The following is a 15,458-nucleotide window of genomic DNA, read 5'->3' on the forward strand; positions in this document are numbered from 1 at the left end:
TGGGGGATGGGAGAGGGACTCAGGGAGCCAGAGGGAGAAGAGCATTCCGGAACGGGAGCCCTGTGTGGGTGCCGGTGAGACGAAATGGGGAGCTGGAGGTAAAGGTGGGTGCCAAGCCCAGGTGGCCTCAGAGCACCGGGAAGGGTGGGGGGAGAGCGCCCCCCTGCAGACGTGAGGGTCCTGGCTCACATGCCACCCTGCCCCCAGCCCCTCTCCTGACCCGTCAGGGCATCTCTTGGCTGAGCCCGTCATGTCCTCAGAATCCTTCTTAACCCAGTGCCAACAACGGATCAGTTCTTGTGGTCGTTTATTTGCTAAGTTGTGTCTGACTCTTTGCGACCCCATGGACTGCAGCCCGCCAGGCTCCTCTGTCCAACGGGCTTCCCAGGTGACTCAGTGGTAAAGAATCTGCCTGCCAATCCAGGAGATGTGAATTCGACCCCTGGGTTGGGAAGGTGCCCTGGAGAAGGAAATGGCAACCCAATCCAGTACTCTTGCCTGCAAAATCCCACGGACAGAGCCGCCTCGGTACAGTCCGTGGGGTTGCAAAGAGCCGGACACGACTGAGCGACTAAACAGCAGACAGCACACAGCAGATTGGAGCAGACGGCAAGGTGAGCGCCGTTTCCATCCCCGCCAGGGTGAGGCAGGGCAGATTTGACTGGGGGAGGTCGGATCAGGGCCAGATTACTGAGAATTTACAAACTGGGCCAGGAGCTGGGAGTCGGCCCCAGGCGAGTATGTGGTCACAGAGCAGCCGGCAGACATGAGGATGAAGTGTCTCGACCTGGGGCCTCTTTACAGAGAAATGTTAAGCCCAAGAGGAAAACACTCTTAAATCCTAAAATTCTTATCCCCAGCCCTGGGAGATATGTGTATTATAGTGTCCTTTCTAGGGAAAAGGCAGTTGAGGCTCAGAGTAGTGAAGGGGCTTCCCCAAGGCCACACAGCCCATGGTCTCAAGGCTCGGCCTAAACACTCCTGCACTCCTTGCTTGTACTGCGGGCTCCCCGTTTTCAAAGAAGGGAGGTGGGTTGGAGACGGTGGCGGGAGGTCAGAGTGAAGGTGCTCAAGGGGGGCCTTCAGGAGCAGGAGGCTGGAGTTCCCCGGGGGTGGGGGGCGATGTGCCTGGAGAAGATAGGAAGGGGGGTTCAGGGAAGCCCAGGGACCAGGAGTGAGGCAGTGGAGGGGGGACAAAGAGCTGAGAACCAGGCATCATCCGGGGGAGAAGGAAGCAGGAGGCTGGAGACCTGGGTGAGACAGGGAGGACTGTAGAAGCATAGAAGCTCACGTTACAAGGTGCCAGGGATGGGGTCACTGGGGCTGAGCCCTGAGCATCACGGAGAATCAGGGTGGAGGAAGTGGGTTTCTAACCGGGAGGTCGTCGGGGATGGGGCCTGAGAAAGCAGGGGAGCGGGAGGGGGCCAGGACTGGGAGTGAAGACCGGGGGGCTTCGTGACTTCCGTAGAGTCAAAAGCGCCAACAGCAGGTGCCTCTCGCCAAAAAGGGGGGATGTGTGCACCTCTAGACATCCGGGGAGTGGCCATCGGGCTGGTGTTGAAGGCAGGGAAACCTGGTCCCATTATCGGCTTTGTGCATCATTAATGAATGTCATTGGGAAGTAAACTGCTTCACCTTGTCACCTGTTTCCTCAGCTTGCTCAACTGTAACTCGTGGAGGGGAGTAACAGCCTGCCTCCAGGGACTGCTGTTAATGATGGAACAGTGGTGCCTGGATGGTGCCCGGCCCACGGGAGCGGTGGAAAGGGAGGCTCTCGGTTTGATCGGAAAGCAGAGGGCCCACCCGGGTGGACCTGCCCTGGGAGGGCACACCTGACTGCCAGGGGCTCTCTGCCAGGCATGGGGGCTGGGCTGACTCCGGGTCTCCGGGAGGCCGGCCAGGGGGAGGGGGCAGGCACAGGACGCAGGCCATCAGTTCTGGACAGTGGAGTGAACGGGGCCCCAAGGATCCCCCGGGAAAGCTGCAGGCCAAGCAGAGCGAGCGCCAGCATCTCCCAGGTGAGCTTGTGATGTGGGTGGGGCCCTGGGACAGGAGGAAGCTCGGGGGTCCCCACTCAGGGGTGAAGCTGGGTCTCTCCCAGCTGCCCCAGGACAGTTTTGACAATAGGTATGGTGGGGGCACCCACTCTGCTTTGCCACAGGCATCGTGTTGAGTGCGTGTGTGTGCGCTTAGTCGCTCAGTCGTGTCCGACTTTGTGATCCCGTGGACTGCAGCCCACCAGGCTCCTCTGTCCGTGGGATTTTTCCAGGCAAGAATAATACAGCAGGCTGCTATTTCCTCCTCCAGGGGATCTTCCCAACCCAGGGATCGAACCCAGGTCTCTTCTGTCTCCTGCATTGAAGGTGGGTTCTTTACCCGCTGAGCCATCGGGGAAGCCCATGCTTTGCCACAGGCATCCCGTTACAGATGAGGAAACTGTGGCTCGGGGACCATGCGACTGGACCACAGGTCAAGCGGGTGGAGGGCAGGGAGACAAGCTGCCCCTCTGCCCTGGGCCGGCTTCCAGCTGCCCACAAGCCCAGGGCCGACCTGCCCCACCCAACACGGGGGTGGGGTGGGGGGAGCACCACAGGTGGCCATGAGCTCTTGAGTGACCAATGTCCCTATGGCAGGGGATTGAATTTTATCTAATTTACACTTAATTAAAAGCAGATCCCCGAGTCAGTTATTAGAACATTTCTAAGTATGTAAAGAACAACTTGGGCTTCCGATCCCACCTTTCCAGCTGTACATTTTATGAAATCTAAATACAGATCACGTATTCCAGATGAAAATCCAGCATCCAGATTTGAGGAGATGTGCTTTAAGTGTAAAATACACACGGATTTTCAAAGACTTAAAAAAAAGAAAACAGTGTAAAGTATCTCATTAATATTTTCTATCTTGATTGTATGTTCAGTTGATAATATTTTGGATATGTTGGGTTAAATAAAGTGTAATTAATTTCACCAATTCCTTTTTCCTTCTGAAACAGTGAGCTACTGGCAAATTTTAAATTGCACATGTGGATCATATAATAATTCTATTGCACGGTGCAGCTCTGATCAGGACCCAGTGGGACCACCAGCCAGGTACGAACTTGTCAAGAGCTGCGGTGGTCCGAGTGAGGTCACCTGGCTGACACCTGGGCAGAGGGCAACTCTGGGGGTCACTGGCCTTTGTGCTCTTCATCTCCATCTCCAAAGAGCGTGGATGTTTCCCGAGGGATGAGGGATGCGAAGAGGCTGCCTGCCCTGAGCAGAGAGGGGCTGAGGGGGCGGGGGTGGGGAGCAGAGGGTGAGACAGATGAGGGAGACGCTGCTGGCGGTGGGCGAAGTCGCAATCGCTCCCAGGAAATTGGCTGGCAGGCCAGCAGCTGGGGGATTTGTGTCAGCGACAAGCACCAGGATTTGAAGTGCAGTCACTCGTGGGAGGAGAAATTAGCTGAAAATCAGCTGATTCTGCTCTCAATCCAGCACAAATCCTGAGAGCAGGGGGCGAGGGGCAACGGGGTGGGAGGAAACAGACAATGGTGTGGGGGAGGCTTGGGCAGACATGGGGGTGCTGAGGGAACCCTGCCTGTTTCTGTGGGCCTGCTGGACGGCCGGGGGAGGGGGCAGAGAGTGAATGACCCCCGGCCCCCACCACCACCTGGGCTGGCCGGAGGAGGCTGGTGCTGGGGGAGGAAGGCAGAGCAGAGTCGGGGAGGGGGATTCCAACCTCGGGCTCAGGGTCAACTGAGTCACCCAGGAAGATGCCTGACCTTGACTCGGACCAAATGACTCGATTCCATTAGACTCCAGGTATTCAAAACACTGGAAAATACATGGAGGAAAACACCCCCTCTGATAGCTCCTTTTCCCATAGAAATAGCAGCCCCAGACTGTAGGCTGGGCCCCCAGGATGAGTGAGACCCTGGCTCAAGTCAATGTCAGAGGTCACACCTGTGACCCTCATGGGTCAGCATGCAGACTGGAACTCTGCTCCTTGCATCCAGGTCTCTTTCTCGGCAGACAGGAGCCTGGTCTGGGGGAGGGGGTCACTGCAGATATGGGAAGGGGTTCTGCAGGTGCCAAAAGGCCCAGGCAAGGGCAGGTCGGGACTGGGGAATGTTTTGAGCTTTCTGCAGCTTCCCAAGTGGCTCCGTGGTAAAGAATCCACCTGCCAGTGCAGGAGACGTGGGTTCTCTCCCTGGGTCAAGAAGGTCTCCTGGAGGAGGAAATGGCAACCCACTCCAGCATCCTTGCCTGGAGCCTCCCACGGACAGAGGAGCCTGGCAGGCTACAGTCCTTGTGGTCGCAAAAGACCCGTCTTAGTGACTCATCAACAACTGGGCTTTCTGGGCCCTGGAAGACAGAGGCTGGGATCAGAGGAAGGACGCGGGAAGGTCCTGTGCTGGCTGGCACCCTTCTCGTGCTGCTGGCGGGGACGTCCCCGCGGGACCGTGGATGATAAATGAGCTGGCTTGTGGAGCAGCAGTTCTGCAGATGTGAAGGATGTGAACATCTGGCTCCCGCAGGCGGTGTGGCGCTCGGCCGCTGCAGGAAGCTCCGGCTCCGTCCCACGGACTCGGAGACTCCCCACCTCCTCTGCCTTCCATGGGTGGTGCATGGAGGGGGGCAAGTGGGGCCGGGGAGAACGCCCGCCCCCACCCCCTACCCCTGGCATCTCCATCAGGGGTGGGAAACCTGCCTTCGGTCTCGGCCGGACAAACGCTTCTCCGTTGAGGAGACTCAAGGAGTCACCCTTTCCGTTTGCTCCCCTCTGCACTCTGCCGCTGAGGGAGGCTTGCCTCTCTCCTGCAGGGTTGGGGGCAGTCTCTGGCGATGGACAGAGGCACTTTGAGGCAGGAGCCTGGGCAGAGAGCCTGTGTTCCCATCAGCGAGGATGGCTCGGCTCCGACTGCAAGTGGTGCCTCTTATGTGCCAGTTGAGTGCAGGCAGTCAGCACACTTCTTTAACAACGAGCTTCCCAGCTCCTGGTGGGCTCTCGCCACCGGCACCTGAGCCCTGGGGGTGGCTGTAACCCTCTCATGCACACACTTTTCCCAACATTTCATGTCTCCCCTGGGTCTCTAGGGGGCCCCCTGACGGCCAAGCTAACTGTCCCTGCTCCTGAAACTATCTCAGACTCATGGGGATGGAGTCCAGAGTTCAGCACCCTCCTGGTTCCCCGGCTCCCGCTTCGACCGCAGCTGGGACTCCTCCTCCTCGGGATGGCTCCTCCCCTGCCCTTTCCCAGCCTCCCCACTCCACGCCATTCCATCTTCCCCACGAGCCCCAGGAGCCCTGTTCCCAAGATTTAATGACACGCTGACTTACTCTCCACGGCGAGAGTGATGGGCTGGCTCGTCTTGTTGTCCCCGTTCTTGTCGTTTACCGCCTGCACGTAGTAGCGACCCGCGTCGGGTGCCACGGTCGACAGGATGACAAGGGTGTTCTCCAGGGTGATGGCTCTGGGAAGCAGAAAAGGACTCCTCTGACAGGCGGGCCTCCAGGGATGCGAGGCGAGCAGACACATGAAGCCAGGCATCCAACAGCCCCCCCTCCAGGCCACCCCCAGAACCATTGACTGCCTGAATTCCAGGCATGATTAGTTTGCAGAGAATCCCAATACTTCGCCAGCGCTGGGGACCAGATACAGAGCATGTCCAGGGGTCTGAGACTGGCCAGGTGACGCTGCTCTGTGTCCACCCCAGGCCTGGCTAGGGGCCGGAGCTCCCCCAGAATTCTACCCTTTCTGGTCATTTCTGCACCAGGAGGATCCAGAACTAAAGAAATTCACTCCCCAGAATGAATAAATGATGAGAGATGATAATACATTTAGAGACGAGTAGACCCATTCCAGAATCACTGCCTTAGCCTAATCCTGAATTTGTTTGCTGCTGCTGCTGCTAAGCCCCTCAGTCGTGTCTGACTCTGTGCGACCCCATGGACTGCAGCCTACCAGGCTCCTCCATCCATGGGATTTTCCAGGCAACAGTACTGGAGTGGGGTGCCATTGCCTTCTGCCCCTGAATCTGTTTAGGTTGATTCAAAAGCCACAGCCCGCCTGTGACACAGCCTTCTGGGGTTCACATGTCCCCCTCAGCCCCCTCTTAGGGTGCAAAAAGGAAGTGAAAGTGTTAGTTGCTCAGTCGTGTCTGACTCTTTGAGACCCCCATGGACTGTAGCCCATCAGGCTCCTCTGTCCACAGAATTCTCCAGGCAAGAATACTGGAGTGGGTTGCCATTCCCTTCTCCAGGGGAATCTTCCTGACCCAGGGGTCAAACCTGGGTCTTCTGCATCGAGGCAGATTCTTTACTGTCTGAGCCACCAGGGAAGCACCTCCTTTTCCTTTTCCCTGAATCCAGCCAATAAGAGGGGCTGTCAGGGCTGGCTGAGAGGGAAAAGGGAAACCGGCTGGGCAGCGGGGCGCAGACATAGGTGGTTTGCTGCTGATCTGGTTCCTGGGATCCTGTCACGTAGCCCCTCAGCCCCCGCATGTGCGGGTCAGGCGAAGGGCTTGTCCAGGCGGAAGCTGGGCGCCCTGCGGGTGTGGGGGCAGGAGCCCTGCCCGGGCCGGCTCTGCCCAGCACCTCCTCTCCCCCATCCTCCTGATGACGAGCAGCAGCATTAGTTTGTCAAGTCTATCTCCAGATTTTAATGTGATATGCCCGAGACAGCTGTTAAACATCCTTAATGTTAGTTTAACAAGGACAAATCCAGTTGAATTCTTTTCAAATCCTCCCATTAGGTGAATCTGACAGACTCTTAAACGGGCTCTCAAATAAACATCCCCGTCAGCGCCTCTCCAGCTTGGTCTCTCCCAGCCAGGCTGGGCCAGGGTCCCCCCTTATTCTGGCTTTTGGGGTTCCAGTGCTGGGTCTTATATTGCCTGCTGAGCTCCAGGAAGACAAAGCCTTCCTCTCCAATTCCTGGGAACCCTAATGATATCCTTTTTTTTTTTTTTCCTGAAGAAGTCTTTTAACCTCTAGCTAATCCACCCCACTCCAGTACTGTTGCCCGGAAAATCCCATGGACGGAGGAGCCTGGTAGGCTGCAGTCCATGGGGTCGCTAAGAGTCGGACGCGACTGAGTGACTTCACTTTCACTTTCCACTTTCATGCATTGGAGAAGGAAATGGCAACCCACTCCAGTGTTCTTGCCTGGAGAATCCCAGGGACGGGGGAGCCTGTAGGTTGCAGTCCATGGGGTCGCACAGAGTTGGACACGACTGAAGTGACTTAGTAGTAGCAGTAATCCTAAAGGAAGTCACTGGAAGGACTGATGCTGAAGCTGAAGCTCCAACATTTTGACCACCTGCTGTGAAGAGCCCTTACTGGAAAAGACCCTGATGCTGGGAAAGATTGAAGGCAGGAGGAGAAGGGGACGACAGAGGATGAGATGGTTGGATGGCATCGTCCACTCAATGGACATGAGTTTGAGCAAGCTCTGGGAGATGGTGAAGGATAGGGGAGCCTGGTGTGCTGCAGTCCATGGGGTCACAAAGATTCAGACATGACTGAGTGACTGAACAACGACAAATGAGGTGATGGGTGTGAGGACAGCACCAGGCTAAAATATTTTAAAGTCAACACAGTGGGACAGGGATGGTGACCATGTCCCCATGAACCTGCCCAGACTCCTCAGCGAAGTGCAGGGAATCCACTGCAGGGACCCTGGTCCTTTAGTGCAGCTTGTGGATGTGGGTGAAGGCTGTGGGGGAGGGAGGCTGCCTAATCTCGAGTCTTTTTAGGTTGATTCAAAAGCCACAGCCTGCCTCTGACAGAGCCTGCCTCTGACACAGCCTTCTGGAGTTCACATGTCCCCCTCAGCTCCCTCTTAGAGTGAAAAAAGGAAGTGAAACTGTTAGTTGCTCAGTCGTGTCCAACTCTCTGCGACCCCATGGACTGTAGCCCGCCAGGCTCCTCTGTCCATGGGATTCTCCAGGCAAGAATCCTGGAGTGGGTTGCCATGCCCTTCTCCAGGGGATCTTCCTAACCCCAGGACTGAGCCTGGGTCTCCTGCATCGAAGGCAGATTCTTTACCATCTGAGCCACTAGGGAAGCCCTAAAGCTCTTTAAGTTGGCAGGAAATAAACTTCCACGGCACAAAGTCCCTGGGTTTGGGGGTCTCTGTGTGATGCGGCCAGAGTGGCTCTGCCTGCCTCTGGAGGAGAGCTCTGTGTCCAGGACCCCTGGGGCCTGGGTTCGAGTTCCCAGTGAGCGGAGTGAGCAGAGGGCAGCGAAGGGCCAGTGGCCTGTTGACCTGCCCTCCATCTGTCCCCAGTAGGAGGCTAATGAGAAAGGTCCCCGGGCTCACAGCCTTCAGCAGGATGACCATCCCCTTGATAGATGGTTCCGGCATGACCCTGTCCCTCACTTCCAAAGCGCACGACACTCAGGAGGGCTTCCAGTTGGCTCGCCCAGGGGCACCCACGCTGAAGGAGGCTGCCAGGATTCTTGCAGGGAGTGGACGTCAGGGCTTCCCTCTCAGCCAAGGCTGGGTTACGTTCTTCAGCCACACTCTTCTGGTTTCAATTTCTTAGGTCTGTCTCGCTTCTCTGATTGGCACTTCCATTTCTTCCAATGAAGCCAGCCCTTTTTTCCCGGCTCCGGGGGTGGGGGGCAATTGATCATTTAATTAAGAGTAAAATAAATCACCCTAGAACCTGCCCCCAAACCCTCAGCGTGCATCTTTGTTAGGAATCTTGTCTCCTTTTCAACAATGAGTATCAAGGAAGGGGTGGGGGTGGGGGGTGGCTGCTAATCTCTGCTTCCACCCCGGGAGGGACAGCGGTTCTCTGTAGATAGCGCAGCCCCTGTGCCCCGACGACTGATAGCACTCATCAGATGCGTATCTCCGGCAAACAGACATCAGAGAATTTGTTTCCAGGGACCTTTCCTCTGGGTTACGAATATTAATCTGCTGTAATTGCTGAGATAAAAATGCCCTGTGTTCTCATGTGTGTTTGGTAGGAGGGCTGGAGGGGGTGGGCGTGACCAGGAAGGGGTGTGTAGGGGTGTGTGTGTGTGTGTGTGTGTGTGTGTGTGCACGCAACCTGAGGGCGTTCTGTTCTAGGGACAGTGGCTATTGGGAATGAAAAAGGGTGGGGGGCGGTGATGGCAGAGGCCAGGAACGGCCAGAGGAGGTGGGAAGCTGTCAGGAAAGGGGTGATGGGAGTGAGGTTGCAGAAAGAGCTGCGTCTAACGTGGCAAACCCCGGAGACAGATGTCCACTCGGCCCCTTGGGCGGCAATGGCACATGTGGCTCATCCATGCTGGCGCTCTTCCCACCGAGTCTGAGCCCTCGGGGTCCTCCTCAGCACAGTATTCCTGCAGCCACTCCCAGTCGGTTGGAGGGCCCGGGAGATCAGCTCAGAAAAGGGAGTCGGGAAGCGGCCGGGACTTGCTGCCTGTCTCAGCACCTGCATGGCAGGGCGATCCCCTCCTGCGACTCAACCTCGTCTCTGTGTTAATGGTCCTCACTCACTGCTTTTATTGAACTTTCATTAGGCCTAAGGGATCCTCACACACAGCATGGGTCCACCTGTGAACCTGGGGTTTCCCCCCCGCCCCAACCATCACCTGCTCTGTAGCAGCACCTCCGCCAGGTGACTCTCTAGTTCTCTCAAGAGCAGAGTTAATTTCCCTGCGTCTTGAGGCTGACTTCTACCACGTGACTTGCCTTGACCAATGGGATGTCAGCAGAACCTTGACTTTGCTTGTTCTGCGACTGCCAGGAGATGTTAGGGCCGGCTGGCTGGAGCCTGGGACAGCAGATCAGAAGGGACTCACCCAGAAATTCTAACCAGCCAGCCCCGAACAAACGAGAGAGCCAGGCCAAGCTCATCATTCTGCTGACGTGAATGATAAATGCATGCTTATCGCATCAGGCCATTGGGACCACTTGTTACACAGCACTGTTGTACCTGGAGGTAACGGACACATTCCAGGACAGTGGTTCTCCACTGTGGCTGCATGCTGGAATCACTGGGGCGCTTTTAAAAATCCCGATGTCTAGGTACATACACACTGTTTCAATGCAATCAGAGCATGTGAGGGGCAGAATTGAAAGATCAATATATTTTAAATGGTGCCAAATGATCTCAGATGGTAGCCAGGTTGAGAATCACCAGATCAATTTTCCACAAGTGCCATCACTTTATCCTGTTTAGCCTCCATGTCTTTGTCCCTGCTCTCAAATAATTTCCACACAAAAGAGAATTAAAGATCCTGATTCTGGTGGTCCACTGGTTAAGAGTGTGCCTGCCAACGCGGGAGAGACAGGCTCAGTCCCTGGTCTGGGAAGATGCCCCATGTGCCGCAGCCTCTGAGCCTGTGAGCTGTAACGACTGAAGACGGTGCCTTTAGGGCCCATGCTTGGCAACAAGAGAAGCCATCACAATGGGAAGCCCTCTCACCGCAACCAGAGAGTAGCCCCATTCCCCGCAACTAGAGAAAACCTGTGTGTAGCGATGAAGACCCAGCACAGCCCCAAATACACAAATACATACATATCTGGGCTTCCCTCACAGCTCAGCTGGTAAAGAATCTGCCTGCAATGGAGGAGACACCATTGGAGGAAGACCCGCTGGAGAAGGGATAGGCTACCCACTCCACTGTTCTTGGGCTTCCCTTGTAGCTCAGCTTGTAAAGAATCCACCTGCAATGTGGGAGACCTGGGTTCAATCCCTGGGTTGGAAAGATCCCTTGAGAAGGGACAGGCTACCCACTCCAGTATTCTGGCCTGGAGAATTCCATGGGCTGTATAGTCCATGGGGTCACAAAGAGTCGGACACGACTGAGCGACTTTCACTTCACATACATAGTTTAAAAAAGACACTGAAACCATTATACAAAAAAGGCCCTGACTCTGGAGTCGGCAAGCCTGGAACCAGTTGCATGAGATTTGGCAGAGCAGTTAAGCACTGGGGGCCTTCACTTTACCATCCGTTAAATGGGGATAAAATCAGCAGCGTCGTAAGGTTCTCGTGAGGGTCATTCATTCAGCAAATATTTCCTGAACGTGCACTCCGGCGATGGAAAAGTCAAGGAGACAGAGCACCTCTCGCTGGGAGGCGCGTGTCTGTCCTGGAGCAGAGGGTGATGTGCGGTGTGCGGAGCGGAGGCCGGAGATGACAGGTGTTCCTTACCGCCACGGCTGTGGCGGATGTTACTATGTTACACGATTCTAACATCTCTCGTGGAACCTCATGCTCCCCAAAGGCAAGAACTGGCCATCTCGGTTGGCGTTTCCTACAGAGACCAGACAGGCTCCACCCACAGCAGACCTGCAGCCCACATGGACCAGGACAAGGGTGGGCTTCCTCCTCTGCTGGGAGCAGGGGACAGTGGGGGTCTTAAAGAGGAGCGCCTCTGCTGGCTGTCTCCCCGGGGGTCAGGAGGGCTGCTGTGTCCCACCCTTGACCCCTTGCCCACCCTCCGGGGAGGTGTCAGCTCCATCCCTCTGCCCGCAAGCCCGGCGGCCACCACCCCTGACCTGGGCTACACAGAAGGGCCCTTGTTAGCGCTGAAAGGACGGTGTGTTCCTCTCCCTGCCAGGCCTCCCCTCCTCCCTGCAGCCAGAACACACAGCCGCGCACACGGATGGACACCCAGACACACCCGCCCGCCCAGCAGAAACGCCCAGTGCTGTCCACCCTGCCCGGGAGATGCCAGCGCCTGCCTGTGTGCCCCAAATCCTGGCCTGGAGCCACAGGGACAGAGCCTCTGTCTGTGCCAACTTGAGATTTTGGAGTGCTCCAAGAGGCAGAATTATTCTCCAGCTGACAGACAGAGGCCAACACCCTGGGATTCCCCAGGAAGGCCGAGAGCTGTCCTAGTTCCAATTCTTGGCCCAGGGTTTCCCAGAAAGGCCCCCTGGGAACCTGGCTGCCCTCCCTGGGGATGTCCCCCACCTGGCTCCACCCCAGAGTGGAAAGGACCCTTTGTCCTCCGCGTCTGGAGGCTCCGTGTGGCCCCGAGTCTCCTCTCCCGGGTGGGGCTGGCTTCTCACACCCGCCCCCGGGGGTGGGGTGGGGGGGAAGCTCACATGCGGCTACTGGGCGGGATCTTGCGGCCGTCCCGAAACCAGGTCACTTGCGGCCGGGGGAAGCTGGAGATGCGCGGGGCGCGGATGACGGCGGCCTCTCCGTGGGAGACGCTCTGGTGCTTCTCGCCCTCCTCGAAGCTCCCCATGTCTGCGGGAGGGAAGAGCACACGCAGGGGTCAGAGACAGGAGGTCAGCAACCCAGACTGCCCGGCTCCTGGGTGGGGAGCGGTGGGAGCGCAAGGAAATTGCGGGGCAGACACAGGGTGGCCACCGGGAACAGCCACCGCGTTTGGACCACCTCACGCAGCCCCATCACCCCCTCCCTCACGACGGCGTGCTCCGCTCGGTGCTTTTGGCCTTTATATCCATTTACGCCTGTATGTCCGTGAATCAATGGATTCATTCAACAACCAGGAGACGTCAGTCATTATTTCAAAGAGTTTACAATGGAAAAAAATAAACACCTTCTGAAACAGGCTGGTTGACGTGTCCAATAACACGTACGTGGCTGGGATGGGGCAGAGGCAGGATTTGAACTCAGACCCGGGGTCTGTCCCTGGTCCCCTGCCCTGTACTGCGGCAGGGGTTTAGGTGTGGGGTGAAAGGCACTTCTGGGGGCCAGCTTCCTGGCCCTTGTGTGTGAGCCTGCACAGACGTGTCAACACAACACCATGTTGCTCCTTTAGAAGCATGTCTACCCCATCGGCAGACAGAGAGGGGACCATGGGTCCCAGCTCTGACGTTCCATCAGCCCAGAGGAGAGCAGCGAAGTGGTGGGAAGGCTTTGACTGCCCACCTGCCTGTTGGGGTCAGCGTGGGCTTCGACTCTAACAGCAGAGGCTTATTTATTTCAAAAAGTATATGTATATTTATGTTGTGCTCGTCCTCAGCTACTAAGTCATGTCTCACTCTTAGCGACCCCAAGGACTGTAGCCCGCCAGGCTCCTCTGTCCATGGGATTTCCCAGGCAAGAATACTGGAGTGGGTTGCCATTTCCTTCTCCTCGGGACCTTCCTGACCTAGGACTGAACCTGCACTGCATCTCCTATGTTGGCAGGTGGATTCTTTACCACCGAGCCATCTGGGAAGCCTTATATATGTATATATACACATAGCTGTGCTGTGCTTAGTTGCTCAGTCATGTCCAACTCTTCTCAACCCTGTGGACTGTAGCCCACCAGACTCCTCTGTCCATAGGATTCTCCAGCCAAGAATACCGGAATGAGTTGCCACGCTCTTCTCCAGGGGATCTTCCCAACCCAGGAATTGAACCAGGGTCTCCTGCATTACAGAGTCTTTACCAGCTGAGCTACCAGGGAAGCCCATACATATATATGCATATATAACTGAATCACTTTGCTGTACACCTGAAATTAACACAATTAAACTGTGCACCAATTATACTTCAATTAAAAAAAGCTGGCTGCATCAATATTTACCCCCATCCAACCAGTCCATTCTGAAGGAGATCAGCCCTGGGATTTCTTTGAAAGGAATGATGCTTAAGCTGAAACTCCAGTACTTTGGCCACCTCATGCGAAGAGTTGACTCATTGGAAAAGACTCTGATGCTGGGAGGGATTGGGGGCAGGAGGAGAAGGGGACGACAGAGGATGAGATGGCTGGATGGCATCACTGACTTGATGGACGGGAGTCTGGGTGAACTCCGGGAGTTGGTGACAGGCAGGGAGGCCTGGCGTGCTGCGATTCATGGGGTCGCAAAGAGTTGGACATGACTGAGTGACTGAACTGAACTGAACTGAACATGCCCCTCTTACACTGTGACTGACACTCCACCCACCGAGAGATGGGGGCCATGTCCCCTCCCCTTGAATCTGAGGGATCTGTGAGTACGCCTGTAGAATATGCCGGAAGTGATGCTAAGTGACTTTCCAGGCTAGGTCATCAGGAGGATGTAGCTTCCACCTGGCTCTCTGGACACTCCTGCTTGGAATCCTGCTGCCGTGTTGTAAGGGAACTCAGTCTAGCCCACACAGACACAGCTTTTGTGCAGAGGATCCGAAGTCCCAGACGACAGCCAGCATCAACCCTGGACACGTGAGCCCTCAGGTAATTTCAGCCCCTAGCCTTTGGGTCTTCTAGTTGAGACCTCAGTCATCAAAGAGCAGAGATAAGCTGTTCCCATCATGTTCTGTCCAGACTCACAGAATCTGTGAGCAAGACAAAAGATTGCGGTCCACCCCCTGGAGGGGGAAATGGCAAACCCCTCCAGTATTCTTGCCTGGACAATCCCATGGACAGAGGAGCCTGGCAGATTGTAGTCCATGGGGTGGCAAAGAGTTGGACATGACTGAGTGACTGAGCAGTGCATGATGTTTGGGGTTAATTTGTTATGTAGCCATAGAGACAGGAAGAGTATATTAAAGTGCTAAAACTGTATCTAATATTCATTGTATCAGAATATTGGAATCCTATGCATTTTTCACAGTTTTAACATCAACCTCTCCAACAAAGATTACCCCCGCCACCCAAATAGTTGCTGACCCTACGTCAGGTTTCTTTCTTGTTGGACTTCACATGGATTGTTTCATTCCATCTGTGTAATAATACGACAAAGCTCAATTTTCCTAAATGTGCATCTTTTAGTTGTTTACTAATTTCTATTACTTGGCTCTGTCTATAAAAAAATTGCATCAATAAATCACATTGATTTCAGTCCTCACAATAATTTTATCTATTTAAAAAACTTTTCACAGAACTCTGAAGATATATTTGAACAATTTAAAGCAATTTCATGGTAATAGTGTTTCTTTCTTCTCTCTCGGGTTTTATTAGCTCCATTTCGTCAGTGAGGAAATTAAAGCTCATGGAGATAGAGTGGCTTATCCAGCTTGAGCAGTTAGGGCGGGGCCAGCCAGCGTCCAGCGAGCGTCCAGATTCGCCCCTGTCTTTGCATGCCCTCGCCTCCTCCATGACTTAGCCCCTGCATTCAACTTCTTCATACACCTTCTTTATCTCTTTCTGCTGCACTGAAATCTTCATGAGGCAGTTCTATTTAATTACATTCATGAGGAAATCCCTATAAGATACCTGGCCCCATACTCTGCACACACACAGTAGTTTCTCTCTAAACTCATCAAATACCAGGACTTCCCTGGTGGTCCAGTGGCTAAGACTCCTGGCTCCCAAAGCAGGGGGCCCAGGTTCAATCCCTGGTCAGGGAAGTAGATCGCACACGCTGCAAGCAAAGGCCCCATAGGTGGCAACTAAGATCCAGTGCAGTCAAATACATACGTATTTAAAAAGTCACCCAGCACTGTCATGCAATGATTTGTTATTGAGTCCCCTCTGTGGGTCAGGCAGGTTCTGCGATAGGTGCTGAAGAAAGCCCTGGTTCCTGCCCTCATGGAACTTATGGCAGGGTTAGGGGAACAAGAAAAGCAACCGACAGCCATGCAGCGA

The 15,458-nt window shown here is 55.1% G+C and overlaps 1 protein-coding gene and 1 non-coding gene across 2 annotated transcripts in view; one reads left to right on the forward strand and one right to left on the reverse strand.

Annotated features, from left to right (window-relative positions):
* The window catches only part of SDK2 (sidekick cell adhesion molecule 2), a 149,321-nt gene that overhangs the window by 95,455 nt on the left and 38,408 nt on the right, over positions 1-15,458 (reverse strand). Inside the window, exons 5-6 of the mRNA XM_055579553.1 lie at positions 12,037-12,184; positions 5,322-5,455 (exon numbers count right to left, since the gene is read on the reverse strand). Of these exons, the coding sequence (XP_055435528.1) occupies positions 5,322-5,455; positions 12,037-12,184 (282 nt within the window). The remainder of the gene's footprint in view (positions 1-5,321; positions 5,456-12,036; positions 12,185-15,458) is intronic.
* On the forward strand, positions 15,148-15,220 carry TRNAW-CCA (transfer RNA tryptophan (anticodon CCA)). Its single transcript has one exon. It is a non-coding gene; the product is annotated as a tRNA-Trp (tRNA).

The sequence above is a fragment of the Bubalus kerabau genome, chromosome 4 (assembly GCF_029407905.1).
Source record: "Bubalus kerabau isolate K-KA32 ecotype Philippines breed swamp buffalo chromosome 4, PCC_UOA_SB_1v2, whole genome shotgun sequence".
In the NCBI taxonomy this organism is placed as follows: domain Eukaryota; kingdom Metazoa; phylum Chordata; class Mammalia; order Artiodactyla; family Bovidae; genus Bubalus; species Bubalus kerabau.